The 16,599-nt window shown below is 41.6% G+C and overlaps 1 protein-coding gene across 2 annotated transcripts in view; it reads right to left on the bottom strand.

Annotated features, from left to right (window-relative positions):
• Positions 1–399: 399 nt before the first annotated feature.
• Positions 400–16,599, bottom strand: part of RAB3IP (RAB3A interacting protein) — a 92,101-nt gene continuing 75,901 nt past the window's right edge. For both annotated transcript variants that reach the window (XM_077265269.1, XM_077265270.1), the window contains exons 9-11: positions 10,344–10,443; positions 10,177–10,246; positions 400–772 (exon numbers count right to left, since the gene is read on the bottom strand). In XM_077265269.1, the coding sequence (XP_077121384.1) occupies positions 690–772; positions 10,177–10,246; positions 10,344–10,443 (253 nt within the window). In that variant the 3' untranslated portion in view covers positions 400–689. The remainder of the gene's footprint in view (positions 773–10,176; positions 10,247–10,343; positions 10,444–16,599) is intronic.

The raw sequence follows: 16,599 nt of genomic DNA, 5'->3' as shown, positions 1-16,599 counted from the left end.
CCGCAGCGTGAAGACAAGAAGAGGACGTCATCGTAAGAAGATGGGAGGCCCCGGACCGGACCGCAGTGGGAACGCCCCTGGGTGAGTATAATCTAACCTCTTTCTCATCTTTCAGGATACATCGGGGGCTTATCTACAGCATGACAGAATGCTGTAGATAAGCCCCTGATGCTGGTGGGCTTAGCTAACCTTCGATTTTGGGGGTGACAGGTTCCCTTTAAAAACATCCAGGCTGCCTAACAGTTTATGCTTCACAAAAACATTTTAAAAAAGAGAAGAGAAGAAAAAAAAAAAAATCTGAAAACTACTAAAATGCTGAAATGTAATTAAATGTTAATTACATACTAGTATGGAATACTGCAGGCGAGTAACTACAACACAAACAGAAAAAAGACAAGGTACCCTTCAAATTACCGTTTATTTCTTAAAATTTTGAAGTTACTAATAATTTACAGATGTAATGCCTGCAAATGCTTACCAGAAGCTCAGCAGCGATAGTATCAGGTGCGTACAGGACAAGTCAATTTCAGAATACTACATGAACGCTAAGTAGTGTAGCTCACAAAGAACAGTATAGATATGTAATTATTTTGGTGGCTTAGATATGCAGTCGATGTGTTACCATTATCCATCTTTACTTCTGCCTTTGTGGTTTTGGAAAATGTCCCCATATATAGTACTTAAGTGTTTTAAAGTTCATCTTTGAAAAATCCAAGCTTTGCTCGAGACATTTCCTTTCTTAACTGCATGATTTCCCAAAACATCTGGTCCACTATAAAAACAAACAAAAAAAACATTCTTACATTCACACAAATAACCTTTTATTTTGTAATCATTTTGTAAGTGAAGCTCCCCCCTTCAATAATAAAAAAAATAAAAATAATATATAGATAACATTATTGATGATTGATGTGTGTATAATTTTAAGTTCCCCTAGGACTTGATGGGTCAGAACATCTGGCTTCACAAGGTTAGCAGCAGATCATTTAGGTCTTCTAACGTGTGAGGCCTCCAGGCAGATTTTTCAGAGCAACCCACATATGCAATTGATATCTGGAGTTTTGAGGCCAAGCAAACACCATGAACTCTGCCCAATTTCCAGCACCATTCTTGTATATTTTTTGCATGGCACATTACTCAGCTAAGCCAGTAGAGAATTCAACTGTCATGGCACTTGGTCTGTGCAACAAATAGGTAGTTCGTGTCAAACATAAAACCTCAAATACCATGATCCATCCAAGATTCACCATCAGAGCAATGCTTAAATTAAACAGCACACTGCTTCTGCCAATTTGCCTCATTTTCCATAGTGCATGACTTTAGGCGAGTGACGCACAAGAACCAAGCCAGCCACATGATGGATGGATGACATGATACACGTTAGTGACTTTTGGGCATCAATTATCTTGGCTCATCTGTTTTCGTTAGGCCACTTTTGGTAGCACTAAAATTACTCCATGTCAAACGCCCCACAAGTCCTACTGTTTTGAAGAAGCTCAAAAATCTCAATGTGGCTCTTGTGAAATATATATATACATTATTATTAGAGTAGAGTGTCACCCATTGTTTATATTGGTACGTTTTTATTCTTTTCTTCCTTGTCCATTAACTCCAATAATATGCATGTTCCATTCGTTATCTTTCTGGTTGTGATGCACCTATTTCAGAGACAGTAACCATGATCGGCTATTTGGCGTTCTTCATCTCCATGGCACCACGTCGGGTTTCTATGGGTGCCCTTGGTTTCCAGGAATGGACAAAATACTTTGCTCACGTGGTGACACATCATACCTAGATCACATCCGGAACACGTGATCATGCCAGGAACCAGCAGCGTCTCCACGGTAACGGTAATCACTGCACTGCTTGTCACTACCTCACACATATTGGTGGTGTCGTGCAACCCAGAAATACTAATGGTTCACAGCATGGGGCGCGACCAGAAGTATTGTATCGCGCTGGCGGTGCCGGCTATTATAATTCGATTCTGCACACACATGGAGCTCCTTATACATCATTGGCTATTGACACGTTAAAGAATCCTTCTGCCAGCACCCAACCACCCCTGGACGAAGCGTTTCATTGCAAAACGTGCGTCGGGTGTGGTGGGTCCCCAGTTGTCATCTTCTAAGTATAGTACCTTTTTCTATGTATTCCTTTTTTATTTAAAACTGTAGTGTCTCCCTTGGTTACCATTTTTCTTCATACACAATTAACAACTCTGCATTTAATTTTTAGCAATCTGTCTAATGGCAACTTTGCCTTTTATTACTGTTATCCAATACCAATATGCAGCTGGCAGTTCTGTATAATTATATTAACCCCTTCACCCCCGGAGCTTTTTCGTTTTTCGCTCCCCTCCTTCCCAGAGCCATAACTTTTTTATTTTTCCGTCAATATGGCCATGTGATGGCTTATTTTTTGCGGGACGAGATGTACTTTTGAACGATACCATTGGTTTTACCATGCCGTGTAACAGAAAATGGGAAACAAATTCCAAGTGCGATGAAATTGCAAAAAAAAGTGCAATCTTACACTTGTTTTTTGTTTGGCTTTTTTGCTAGGTTTACTAAATGCTAAAACTAACGTTCTATGATTCTCCAGGTCATTACGAGTTCATAGACACCTAACATGTCTAGGTTCTCTTTTATCTAAGTGGTAAAAGAAAATTCAAAAGTTAAATAAAATAAAAAAATTGCGCCATTTTTCGATACCCATAGCGTCTACAATTTTCGTGATCTGGGGTCGGGTGATGGCTTATTTTTTGCGTGCCAAACTGGCTTTTTTAATGATACCATTTTGGTGCAGATACGTTCTTTTGATCGCTCGTTATTGCATTTTAATGCAATGTTGCGGCGACCAAAAAAACGTAATTTTGGGGTTTTGATTTTTTTTTCTCGCTACGCCATTTAGCGATCAGGTCAATCCTTTGTTTTTATTGATAGATCGGGCGATTCTGAACACGGCGATATCAAATATGTGTAGGTTTGATTTTTTTTTTTTTTAAATTGTTTTATTTTGATTGGGGCGAAAGGGGGGTGATTTGAACTTTTATATATTTTTTATTTTTTTATATTTTTAAACACTTTTTTAAATTTTGGCATGCTTCAAGAACCATGCACAACTCTATCTCCTCTGCTACATAGAGGTGAAGCACAGATCACCTCTATGTAGCAGAAATGCAGGGTTGCTTTGAATGCCGACCACAGGGCGGCACTCAAAGCAATCGGCCATCAACAACCATAGAGGTCTCAAGGAGACCTCTGGTTGTTATGGCAATGCACCGATGACCCCCGATCATGTGACGGGGGTCAGCGGTGCGAGCACCTCCGGCCGCGCGGCCGGGAGCCCTAGTTAAATGCCGCTGTCAGCGTTTGACAGCGGCATTCAACTAGTTAATGGGCATAGGCGGATCGCGATTCCACTCGCGCTCATTGCGCGCACATGTCAGCTGTACAAAACAGCTGACATGTCGCGGCTTTGAGGTGGGCTCACCGCCGGAGCCCACCTCAAAGCGGGGGTTCTGCCAGCTGACGTACTATTCCGTCAGCTGGCAGAAAGGGGTTAAACTATTGGTCCATTTACAGCTTTTTTCTCTTTACAGGGCAACTTTGCCTTATATCACTGCACTTTAACAATGATGCTAGTCGTGCATAAATATACTATTAACTACTTGCTATATATTGTTTACATTGCGTATTTTTTACATGTTTTTGCCAATTAGTAACAATTGTTGCACTTTAAATTTGACTAATTTCTGAAATCTGTGTGTATACATGGGTCTCTTATTATAAAAATTGATTGAGTACTTTCTTATATACTATCTGGGTGTTCCCACCTTTCTCCCGTTTACCTGTGGTGCTTTCTCTTTATTGTTTACTTACCGCTTTTATGCATGGCTTTAATGTATTGAATAAAATTTATATTTTTTACCCATTTAAACTCTGGCATCTATTGTAAAGTTCTTGTTGGTGTATCTATGTCTTTTCCTTTACGGCCAGAGCATAGGATAATTAATTGGTGTATTTCTTGTGAAAGTCGCTCAGATTGTTAAAGATGTTTTCCCACAAACAAAGTACATTTTAATTAATAGAGCTTGATCCCCCTCGGCCAACAATAAAATGATCCAATTATATATAATACAATCAATCATATTTAACCCAGTCACGACTATTTAAAATGGGTTGGACTAACTCTTCAGAAAGTCTGAGATGCCATACAGGGGAAGCAGACTTTTTACATATGGTCTGGGGATGTCCAGTTATTCAATCCTTTTGGAGTGAGGGGACATCATTACTAAACCTCCCTTGTACATATTTCCGATCCTTTGAACCCATTAATATGTTTATTCGGGGTACTGGAAGAAGAGACAAGGGGACACCATGTTCAATTTTTTTTTTTTTGAGAGAAACGCTTTTTCTGGCAAGGAAAATGATAGCTTTGCGCTGGATGGGAAACAATCACCCATCCCTTAGGGCCTGTATTGATCTGGTGAATTCAGTTATACCTTATGAACGTACATTATACCATAATAGGGGCTGTATGGGAAAATTTGACAAGATCTGGGATGTATTGAACTCATCGTACCTCACCATGTCGTCACGTGACAGATAGTCTAGCCTCACTATAATAAATGGTAGAATTCTACATTGGTTCGCGCCTCGTTTCAACATTTAAATACAATCAAAATGAAATTGGTTTGGGCAGCAAGACAGTTTTAGAGTTTTATTACAGGTCCTTTGGATATACTGTATTATTTTAAGTTTTCTGAGACTAGGTCTATGTACCAAGATATGTACTGATATTACTTGGGCTATACATTTGTACTGGCTTGGTTGCAAGCAACATGTATGTCTTACTGTTCTCTGTTTTTTGATGTTTAATAAACGAATTAAAAAAAAAAATTAATAGAGCTTGGAATAATAAGATTAACAGTTCAATGCATTAAGAAAAACATTTCCTGTGCGGAGATAATCCTATAAATGTGCCACTACTATGTGCCGTCTTATTACTGTGTCCAACAATGCATAAGTGCTCAAGTTCATAGTCTATGCATACCACAGTTCCTGTGGATGACATAGCAGGGGCTCACAGCTGCTTCTCTCTTAGGTAACATTCCTGCCCCTGTTATATCACAGGAGCAAGTGTTTCTGCCACGTCTCCAGCACTTTAAGCTCATCATAAAATCAGTCAGTGATGTAAGAGTCCAACGCCTGCCGAAGCTCCTACGTCACTGGCAAGATTTAGGATGAGCTCATAGTACTGACAACGCAGAAACTCACTTCTCTGTTAAAACAGACAGGGGAAATATGTTCCCTCACAGTAGCAGCTGTAAACCCCTGCTGTGTTGTCTGTCTAATCTCTTCTCATAAGTGACTTCTGCTTATTCCGCTAGCCAGAAGCTATGGTATGTAGGACCAAGAACAGGAGCAGCTATGCACGGTCAGACATTGCAAATAACATTGATAAGGGCACATTGATAAGATTATCGCAGATAAGGAATATCACTCTGTGGAACTTCTTATTACTCCAAGAACTATTAAAGTATACTTGGTTCGAGGGACGACCCCTTTACAACCTTAGGTATTACTTTCTTGGAGTTTTAGTTTTTTGCTTCCCTTTTTTCCAAAGCCATAAACTTTAACTTTCTGTAAATCTGGCCATGTGAGGGCTTGTTTTTTGCAAGCCGAGCTGACATTTTTATTGATACCATTTTGGGGTAGATATGTTTATTGCGGTGTAGAAAAAAATACTAATTCTGGAGTTCTATTTTTTTCTCTCGCTAGGCCATTTAACTATTGGCTTAATTCTTTATATTTTGATAGATCTGGCGCTTCTGAACACAGTGATAGTAAATGTGTATTTTTTTTAATTGTTTTACTTTGAATGGAACAAAAGGGGGTGATCTTAATTTTATTTTAGAAAAATCTTTAATTGAGGTGTGTCCGCACTTTTGGGGTGTGTGTGTGTGTGTGTGTGTGTGTGTGTGTGTGTGTGTGTGTGTGTGTGTGTGTGTGTGTGTGTGTGTGTGTGTGTGTGTGTGTGTATGTGTATATATATATATATACACATACATACATATATATACACATACATACACACATACATACATATATATACACATACATACACACATATATACATATATATACATATATACACACATATATACATATATACACACATATATACATATATATACATATATATACATATATATACATATATATACATATATATACATATATATACACATATATACACATATATATACATATATATATATATATATATATATATATAATGTGTGTGTATATATATGTATGTTTTGTCTGTATATATATATATATATATATATATATATTTTGTGTATGTGTGTGTATATGTATGTTTATGTATATGTGTGTGTATATATGTATGTATATATTAGGGGGGTCGGCTTATACTCGGGTCGGCTTATACTCGAGTATATACGGTACATGCATATACACACACACAGTACAGACCAAAAGTTTGGACACACCTCATTTAAAGATTTTTCTGTATTTTCATGACTATGAAAATTGTACATTCACACTGAAGGCATCAAAACTTTGAATTAACACGTGGAATTATATACTTAACAAAAAGTGTGAAACAACTGAAATTATGTCTTCTATTCTAGGTTCTTCAAAGTAGCCACCTTTTGCTTTGATGACTGCTTTGCACACTCTTGATGAGCTTCAAGAGGTAGTCACCAGGAATGGTCTTCCAACAATCTGGAAGGAGTTCCCAGAGATGCTTAGCACTTGTTGGCCCTTTTGCCTTCACTCCGTGGTCCAGCTCACCCCAAACCTTCTCGATTAGGTTCAGGTCTGGTGACTGTGGAGGCCAGGACATCTGGCGTAGCACCCCATCACTCTCCTTCTTGGTCAAATAGCCCTTACACAGCCTGGAGGTGTGTTTGGGGTCATTGTCCTGTTGAAAAATAAATGATGGTCCAACTAAACGCAAACCAGAATAGCATGCCGCTGCAAGATGCTGTGGTAGCCATGCTGGTTCAGTATGCCTTCAATTTTGAATAAATTCCCAACAGTATCACCAGCAAAGCACCCCCACACTTCCTCCTCCATGCTTCACAGTGGGAACCAGGCATGTAGAGTCCATCTGTTCACATTTTCTGCGTCGCACAAAGACACAGTGGTTGGAACCAAAGATCTCAAATTTGGACTCATCAGACCAAAGCACAGATTTCCACTGGTCTAATGTCCATTCCTTGTGTTCTTTAGCCCAAACAAGTCTCTTCTGCTTGTTGCCTGTCTTAAGCAGTGGTTTCCTAGCAGCTATTTTACCACAAAGGCCTGCTGCACAAAGTCTCCTCTTAACAGTTGTTGTAGAGATGTGTCTGCTGCTAGAACTCTGTGTGGCATTGAGCTGGTCTCTAATCTGAGCTGCTTTTAACCTGCGATTTCTGAGGCTGGTGACTCGGATAAACTTATCCTCAGAAGCAGAGGTGACTCTTGGTCTTCCTTTCCTGGGGTGGTCCTCATGCGAGCCAGTTTCTTTGTAGCGCTTGATGGTTTTTGCCACTGCACTTGGGGACACTTTGAAAGTTTCCCCAATTTTTCAGACTGACTGACCTTCATTTCTTAAAGTAATGATGGCCACTCCTTTTTCTTTTCTTAGCTGCTTTTTTCTTGCCATAATACAAATTTTAAGAGTCTATTCAGTAGGACTATCAGCTGTGCATCCACCAGACTTCTGCACAACACAACTGATGGTCCCAACACCATTTATAAGGCAAGAAATCCCACTTTTTAAACCTGACAGGGCACACCTGTGAAGTGAAAACCATTCCCGGTGACTACCTCTTGAGGCTCATCAAGAGAATGCCAAGAGTGTGCAAAGCAGTCATCAAAACAAAAAGGTGGCTATTTTGAAGAACCTAGAATATAAGACATAACAAAAGTGTGAAACAACTGAAATTAAGTATATAATTCCACAAGTGTTAATTCATAGTTTTGATGCCTTCAGTGTGAATTTACAACTTTCATAGTCATGAAAATACAGAAAAATCTTTAAATGAGAAGGTGTGTCCAAACTTTTGGTCCGTACCGTATATCCATCCTGACCCCCTTCCCTCCCATATGTATAACCATCCTGGCCTCCCCCTCCTCATTTGTATATCCATCCAGGCCCCCTTTTTTTGCAAATTTCACTGCACTTGGAATTTTTTTTCCTGTTTTCTAGTACATGACATGCCAAAACCAATGATGTCGTTCAAAAGTACAATTTGTCCCACAAAAAATAAGCCCTCGCATGGGCATATTGACGGAAAAATAAAAAAAGTTATGGCTCTGGGAAGGAGGAGAGCTAAAAACTTATAACGCAAAACCAAAAAAAGCTGGGGTCATGAAGGGGTTAAAAGTCTCCTTAGGAGACTTGAAACTGCGATCATCTACAGAGCCCCAGTTGTCATGCCAACCCATTGGCGCCCCAAAATCATGTGACAAGTGGGGGTTGTGACATGCTCCCAGGCAATCATTAAATGCTGATATCAGAGATTGAAGGCATTTTAACAGCAGTAGGCGGATCGTGATTCCACCCGTGGCTGCTAGAGACACATGACAGTTGATCAGATCCGCTCTGCGCCGCAGCCCACATCAAAAAGGGGATACACTACCTATGATGCACCTATACACCATAGGCTGTTAAAGGGTTAAACTTGCCAATTGATTCTGCGTACAACACTTCAAGAGCTCACCTCATACTTTGTAACCAATGTGATTCAAGGCTCAACTCACCTGCCAGTGGTTGTACCATTATGCAGACAGGTTAAAAAAACAAACCAAAAAAAAAAAAAGGGTACACTGGACATTATTTCACACAAACCCCCCAAAATGGGCCAGACAAAATTGTTGGCACCCTCAACTTAATATTTGAGTGCAGTTTTATTGTATTCCAAAGGGTGTGCAACAAGTTGCTTCCTATAACCATCAGGCTTCTTACACCTCTCAACTGGGATTTTGGACCACTCTTTTGCAAACTGCTCCAGGACTCTTATGTTCGAAGGGTGCCTTCTCCCAACAGCAATTTTCAATGTTCAATAAGATTTAGATCTGGTCTCATTGCTGGCCACTTCAGAACTCTCCACCACTTTGTATCCATCCATTTCTGTGCGTTTCTTTAAGTATGTTTGCGGTCATTGTTGTGCTGGAAGACCCATGACCTAGGATGCAAACCCAGCTTTGTGACACTGGGTACTACATTGCGACCTTTGGCTATCTTCAGATTTCATGATGCCTTGCACACAGTCAAGGCATCCAGTGCCAGAGGCAGCAAAACAACCCCAACATAGCTATGAACCTCCATCATATTTTACAGTAGGTACGGTGTTCTTTTCTTTGCAGGGTTCATTCTATTATCGGCAAACAGTAGAATGATGTGCTTTACCAAAAAGATCTATTTTGATCTCAAAACCAAAAGCATTTTGGCTTACTCATGTGCATTTTAGCAAACTGAAGCTAGCTATTTTACGTCTCCGAGTCAGCAGTGGGGTCATCATGGATCTCCTGCCATAGTGTTTCATTTTTCATTTCAATCAAATGTTGACAGTTCGCTGACAATGGTGTACCCCAAGACTGCAGGACAGCTTGAATTTCTTTGGAACTTGATAGGAGCTGCTTATCCATCCTCTTGGCTTTATTGCATTTCAACCTTTTATCAATTTTTTTCTGCCGTTCACTCCAGGGAGATTAGCTACACTCCCATGGGTTGTAAACTCCTTGATTATGTTGTGCACCGTGGATAAAGAAACATCAAGATGAAGATGGACTTCAAAACCAAAATTGTTGAAAACAATCTCAAGGTTACAAGTCCTCAGACAGATCTTTTCTCCTCTTTCTGTTCTCCATGTTTAGTGTGACACACACATACACAATGCAAAGACTGGGTCAACTTCTCCCCTTTTTATCTGGTTTCATATTCACCAGACCCGTTACTTGCCACAGGTGAGTTTGAACGAGCATTGGAAAGGTACCAATGCACCCATCCTTCAGCTATAAAGCTTTAACTACTGGCAGATGAAAAGCATAGTGAATCACATATATAACAATGTATTCATTTATGGTTACAATTACTACTATATGACATGTTCCACAATATCGTTGTGTCCCATAAATAACTTCCGCTACTCACCATCCTGTTGTTTAACAAGTCCTTGATGGATGTATCGAATATACGTGAAGAAATTACACACAGAGGTAATCTGTAAAATAAATTAATAGGCATTAGTAAGGATACGTTAAAAAACAAACAAACAAAAAAAAAAACACATCAGTAAAACAATGACTCCTCTTACTCACCCTATATCTACAGCATGGAGAAATATAGTAATAATTGCTGGAGTCGCCAAGTTTGATTCTGTGCTTACAAGATTTTGTTTGACCACTTAAAGCGCATTTTCTGAAAAACAAGTTAGTAATGATAAAAAATATTCTAGGCAACAATAAATATACATATTCAAAAAAAACTGTCAGGAGATGCATACTGCCCGATGAACAAGATATTTAGGAGAAAACAAAAGGAAGCTTGTTGAATTTATAAAAGCAATAAATTTATTGATTACAAAAAACACTCCATAAAAAGACCGATAAAATACACACAGTACAAAAACACAAGCACATTATCTGTAAATAACCGTGCATATAACACAAAAGTATAAAGAAGAACACCAGGACTAAAAAGGAACGTTCCAGTTAAATCATTAACTGTATATATCTGAATATATGCTGTAACTAGGGTGCAGACAAGCCAAAAACTCCATATATTGCTACTGGTAGAATGAATAATATATCTATCACCCCCTACATGTCCTGTTCAATATGGACTGGAGTGATGGAAAAAACTATAGACCACGCGCTATGTATAACCTAAGGTCCTAGACCCCATGACCTTATGGACCCTGGAAACGCTAGTGGCCCAAAGTGAAAAATGATTTGTATGATGAGCACATGGAGGGCTAGTCTCACCTGATAAGGGAACGCTCCAGCACGCACCCCGACGCGCGTTTCGCTACTTGTAAGCACTCGCTTTCTCAAGGGGAATGGTGTGGATTGGGAATGGTTTACAGGACCTTATATCGTCCTGACAACGGCCATGTGACCATCATGTGATGGTACCCGCCCCCCGGCCGTGTTAAACGGCGCATGCGCACATCGCCGTAGTCGTCTCCCCACCCCAGCCCGGACATGCCCTGCCGCACACAGGAGCATGCTCCGAAGGTCCCGATCACATGCGCAGATGGGCGCCGCCGGACAAGAGCGGGTGACAAACCGCAGCGACAGTGCTGATGCGCACCACAACCAGGGAGCATATAATAAACAATTCTATAGCCTATACAACAACGAAAAATCTATATATGTACTGCATAAATATTCAAAACAAGCTCTCCCATATAGCAGGGGTCCAGACTTTTGCAATTTTTCTCCCAATATGTTGATACTGTCCAATCTTGTATTCCAAGTGACCCTATGGATCTTTTGCTGCTTATATCATATGCAGAGGAGGCAGAACTTAGTAATGCTGCAGTATTCACTGCTTACTATGGGAGAGAGCCTATATCGTATAAAACAGAAAAAAGAAAAAAAGTGATTAAAACCAAACACAAAACACATAAACAATGTTAAAATACAGGATGGCTAAAGGGGAAGGAAATTGATGTAATGAGGGGGTGGGGAAAATAATTTTACAAAAATGTAGCAAAATTCAGGGATTCATTTAAACCAGCCGGTTTCATGGTTCCTAATGTTACAATCCATCTCAATTCTCGCTGCGCTAGCAGCTTTTTTACGTCTCCCCCTCTGATGCCGGTGTGTATAACATCTATACCTCTTACCAGAAAGTTTCTGGGATTACAGTTGTGTACCATGCGGAAGTGTCTCGGTATTGTTTTAAGAGATGACACGTCTTCTACCGTTGCCGCAGCCTCAATATCTCGCACGTGCTCTCTAATTCGTATTCTCAATTCCCTGGATGTTAACCCGATATATATAAGGGGGCAGCCACAAGTGGCGTAATAAATTACGTTCTGTGTGCTGCACGAGATGTATTCCCTTATTTCAAACTCTTTATGATCTACTGACACAAAAGATGACGTTTGGTATGCATTTTTACATGCTACACAATGACCGCATTTGAAAAAACCCTTTCTGGGTTGTATATTACCAAAGTAATTTTTAGTTGGAGCCACATAGTGGCTCCTAACTAATAGATCTCCTAAATTTTTTGCACGCCGAGATGTCATAAGAGGTTTATCTGACAAAAAGGGTCTCAGGGAGGGTTCCGCACTAAGCACAGGCCAGTATCTAGTCAGTATACCTCGCATACTGTCCCACTCGTGGTTATATACCGAAATAAATCGTATATTGTCATCCTTTTTCTTCTTATGCTTTTTTTGATACAGCAAAGAGGTGCGGGACACTGACTTAGCCTTGTTATACCCGCGCTTGATGCACCTCCGACTATACCCACGCTGCTCAAAGCGTTCTCTCAAGTCTGAGGCCTGCGTTTCAAATCTCTGGTCCGTCGAGCAGATCCGCCGCATCCTCAGGAACTGTCCAACCGGGACGGCCCTTACTGTGGACTGGTTGTGCGCAGTCGTGGCATGGATCAATGAATTAACGGACGTTTCCTTACGGAAGACATCAGTCTGGATGGTGGATGTGGAATCCACCTCCAGGCTGATATCCAGGAAATCAATTTTGGTCTTATTGTATCTATATGTCAGCTTGATGTTAAAATCATTTCTATTCAAATCCGCCATGAACTCGTCTAACTGCTGCACTGTCCCCCGCCAAAAAAACAAAACGTCATCGATATAGCGTAACCAGCACAGCACATGGTCCGCGGCCCCCGCCCTGGCGTCACCAAAAACCAACCTCTCCCAGTAACCCAAAAAGAGGTTAGCGTACGCCGGGGCACAGGCCGCGCCCATGGCCGCGCCACGCCTTTGTTGATAATACTGGTCTTTAAAAGTAAAAAAATTGTGCGTGAGGACAAAGTGCAGCAGCTCAAGAACAAGTTCACACAGAGGGCCGTCCAGGTTGGAGGTCCCGAGGAAGAAGCGGACCGCCCGAATGCCATCATTGTGGTTAATGCAGGTATACAAGGTTTCTACATCGGCTGTTACCAGAATGATGTCATGACCTACAAAGGCGCCGTCAACCCTCGTAAGGACGTCCGTCGTGTCCTTAACATATGAGGGTAATGTCTCTACAATTGATTTTAAATAGTGATCTACAAATTTACAGATGGGGTCACATAAGCCACCTATTCCTGACACGATCGGACGTCCCGGAGGGTTGACGGCGTCCTTGTGCACCTTGGGAAGTAAGTAAAAGGTAGGTATTTTTGGAAATTTAACAGTGAGGCCCTCAACAACCTTTTTGTCAATAACCCCCGAATCCAAGGCTCTCAGCAGAATTTTTTGGAGCTGTGCAGAGAAAGACACCACTGGATTATATCCAATTTTGGTATAAACATCATTATCACGTAGCTGTCGATATGCCTCCCGTTCATATTTAGCCACGGGCCAGACCACAATGTTCCCTCCCTTGTCAGCCGCTTTGAATACCACATCCTCCATAGATTGTAACTGGCGGATGCTATCTCTTTCTGCATGGGTCAAATTGTCATACCGGCGATAGGTTGACAATTTCTTCAAATCATTGGTAACTAATTTAGTGAAGACATCTACCGCCGGGCAGAGTGACAAGGGAGGGAAACTTGTGGATCTGGGAAGAATATCTCTGGGGAACCTACCTTCCGTAGTTGGGTTCTGTTCACGGAACCCAACTACGTCTGGCCCGTGGCTAAATATGAACGGGAGGCATATCGACAGCTACGTGATAATGATGTTTATACCAAAATTGGATATAATCCAGTGGTGTCTTTCTCTGCACAGCTCCAAAAAATTCTGCTGAGAGCCTTGGATTCGGGGGTTATTGACAAAAAGGTTCTTGAGGGCCTCACTGTTAAATTTCCAAAAATACCTACCTTTTACTTACTTCCCAAGGTGCACAAGGACGCCGTCAACCCTCCGGGACGTCCGATCGTGTCAGGAATAGGTGGCTTATGTGACCCCATCTGTAAATTTGTAGATCACTATTTAAAATCAATTGTAGAGACATTACCCTCATATGTTAAGGACACGACGGACGTCCTTACGAGGGTTGACGGCGCCTTTGTAGGTCATGACATCATTCTGGTAACAGCCGATGTAGAAACCTTGTATACCTGCATTAACCACAATGATGGCATTCGGGCGGTCCGCTTCTTCCTCGGGACCTCCAACCTGGACGGCCCTCTGTGTGAACTTGTTCTTGAGCTGCTGCACTTTGTCCTCACGCACAATTTTTTTACTTTTAAAGACCAGTATTATCAACAAAGGCGTGGCGCGGCCATGGGCGCGGCCTGTGCCCCGGCGTACGCTAACCTCTTTTTGGGTTACTGGGAGAGGTTGGTTTTTGGTGACGCCAGGGCGGGGGCCGCGGACCATGTGCTGTGCTGGTTACGCTATATCGATGACGTTTTGTTTTTTTGGCGGGGGACAGTGCAGCAGTTAGACGAGTTCATGGCGGATTTGAATAGAAATGATTTTAACATCAAGCTGACATATAGATACAATAAGACCAAAATTGATTTCCTGGATATCAGCCTGGAGGTGGATTCCACATCCACCATCCAGACTGATGTCTTCCGTAAGGAAACGTCCGTTAATTCATTGATCCATGCCACGACTGCGCACAACCAGTCCACAGTAAGGGCCGTCCCGGTTGGACAGTTCCTGAGGATGCGGCGGATCTGCTCGACGGACCAGAGATTTGAAACGCAGGCCTCAGACTTGAGAGAACGCTTTGAGCAGCGTGGGTATAGTCGGAGGTGCATCAAGCGCGGGTATAACAAGGCTAAGTCAGTGTCCCGCACCTCTTTGCTGTATCAAAAAAAGCATAAGAAGAAAAAGGATGACAATATACGATTTATTTCGGTATATAACCACGAGTGGGACAGTATGCGAGGTATACTGACTAGATACTGGCCTGTGCTTAGTGCGGAACCCTCCCTGAGACCCTTTTTGTCAGATAAACCTCTTATGACATCTCGGCGTGCAAAAAATTTAGGAGATCTATTAGTTAGGAGCCACTATGTGGCTCCAACTAAAAATTACTTTGGTAATATACAACCCAGAAAGGGTTTTTTCAAATGCGGTCATTGTGTAGCATGTAAAAATGCATACCAAACGTCATCTTTTGTGTCAGTAGATCATAAAGAGTTTGAAATAAGGGAATACATCTCGTGCAGCACACAGAACGTAATTTATTACGCCACTTGTGGCTGCCCCCTTATATATATCGGGTTAACATCCAGGGAATTGAGAATACGAATTAGAGAGCACGTGCGAGATATTGAGGCTGCGGCAACGGTAGAAGACGTGTCATCTCTTAAAACAATACCGAGACACTTCCGCATGGTACACAACTGTAATCCCAGAAACTTTCTGGTAAGAGGTATAGATGTTATACACACCGGCATCAGAGGGGGAGACGTAAAAAAGCTGCTAGCGCAGCGAGAATTGAGATGGATTGTAACATTAGGAACCATGAAACCGGCTGGTTTAAATGAATCCCTGAATTTTGCTACATTTTTGTAAAATTATTTTCCCCACCCCCTCATTACATCAATTTCCTTCCCCTTTAGCCATCCTGTATTTTAACATTGTTTATGTGTTTTGTGTTTGGTTTTAATCACTTTTTTTCTTTTTTCTGTTTTATACGATATAGGCTCTCTCCCATAGTAAGCAGTGAATACTGCAGCATTACTAAGTTCTGCCTCCTCTGCATATGATATAAGCAGCAAAAGATCCATAGGGTCACTTGGAATACAAGATTGGACAGTATCAACATATTGGGAGAAAAATTGCAAAAGTCTGGACCCCTGCTATATGGGAGAGCTTGTTTTGAATATTTATGCAGTACATATATAGATTTTTCGTTGTTGTATAGGCTATAGAATTGTTTATTATATGCTCCCTGGTTGTGGTGCGCATCAGCACTGTCGCTGCGGTTTGTCACCCGCTCTTGTCCGGCGGCGCCCATCTGCGCATGTGATCGGGACCTTCGGAGCCTGCTCCTGTGTGCGGCAGGGCATGTCCGGGCTGGGGTGGGGAGACGACTACGGCGATGTGCGCATGCGCCGTTTAACACGGCCGGGGGGCGGGTACCATCACATGATGGTCACATGGCCGTTGTCAGGACGATATAAGGTCCTGTAAACCATTCCCAATCCACACCATTCCCCTTGAGAAAGCGAGTGCTTACAAGTAGCGAAACGCGCGTCGGGGTGCGTGCTGGAGCGTTCCCTTATCAGGTGAGACTAGCCCTCCATGTGCTCATCATACAAATCATTTTTCACTTTGGGCCACTAGCGTTTCCAGGGTCCATAAGGTCATGGGGTCTAGGACCTTAGGTTATACATAGCGCGTGGTCTATAGTTTTTTCCATCACTCCAGTCCATATTGAACAGGACATGTAGGGGGTGATAGATATATTATTCATTCTACCA

This window comes from Ranitomeya variabilis, chromosome 5 (genome assembly GCF_051348905.1).
Source record: "Ranitomeya variabilis isolate aRanVar5 chromosome 5, aRanVar5.hap1, whole genome shotgun sequence".
Taxonomy (NCBI): Eukaryota; Metazoa; Chordata; class Amphibia; order Anura; family Dendrobatidae; genus Ranitomeya; species Ranitomeya variabilis.
The sequence above is the reverse complement of the archived record's forward strand: the minus strand, read 5'-3'. Positions and strand labels throughout refer to the sequence as shown.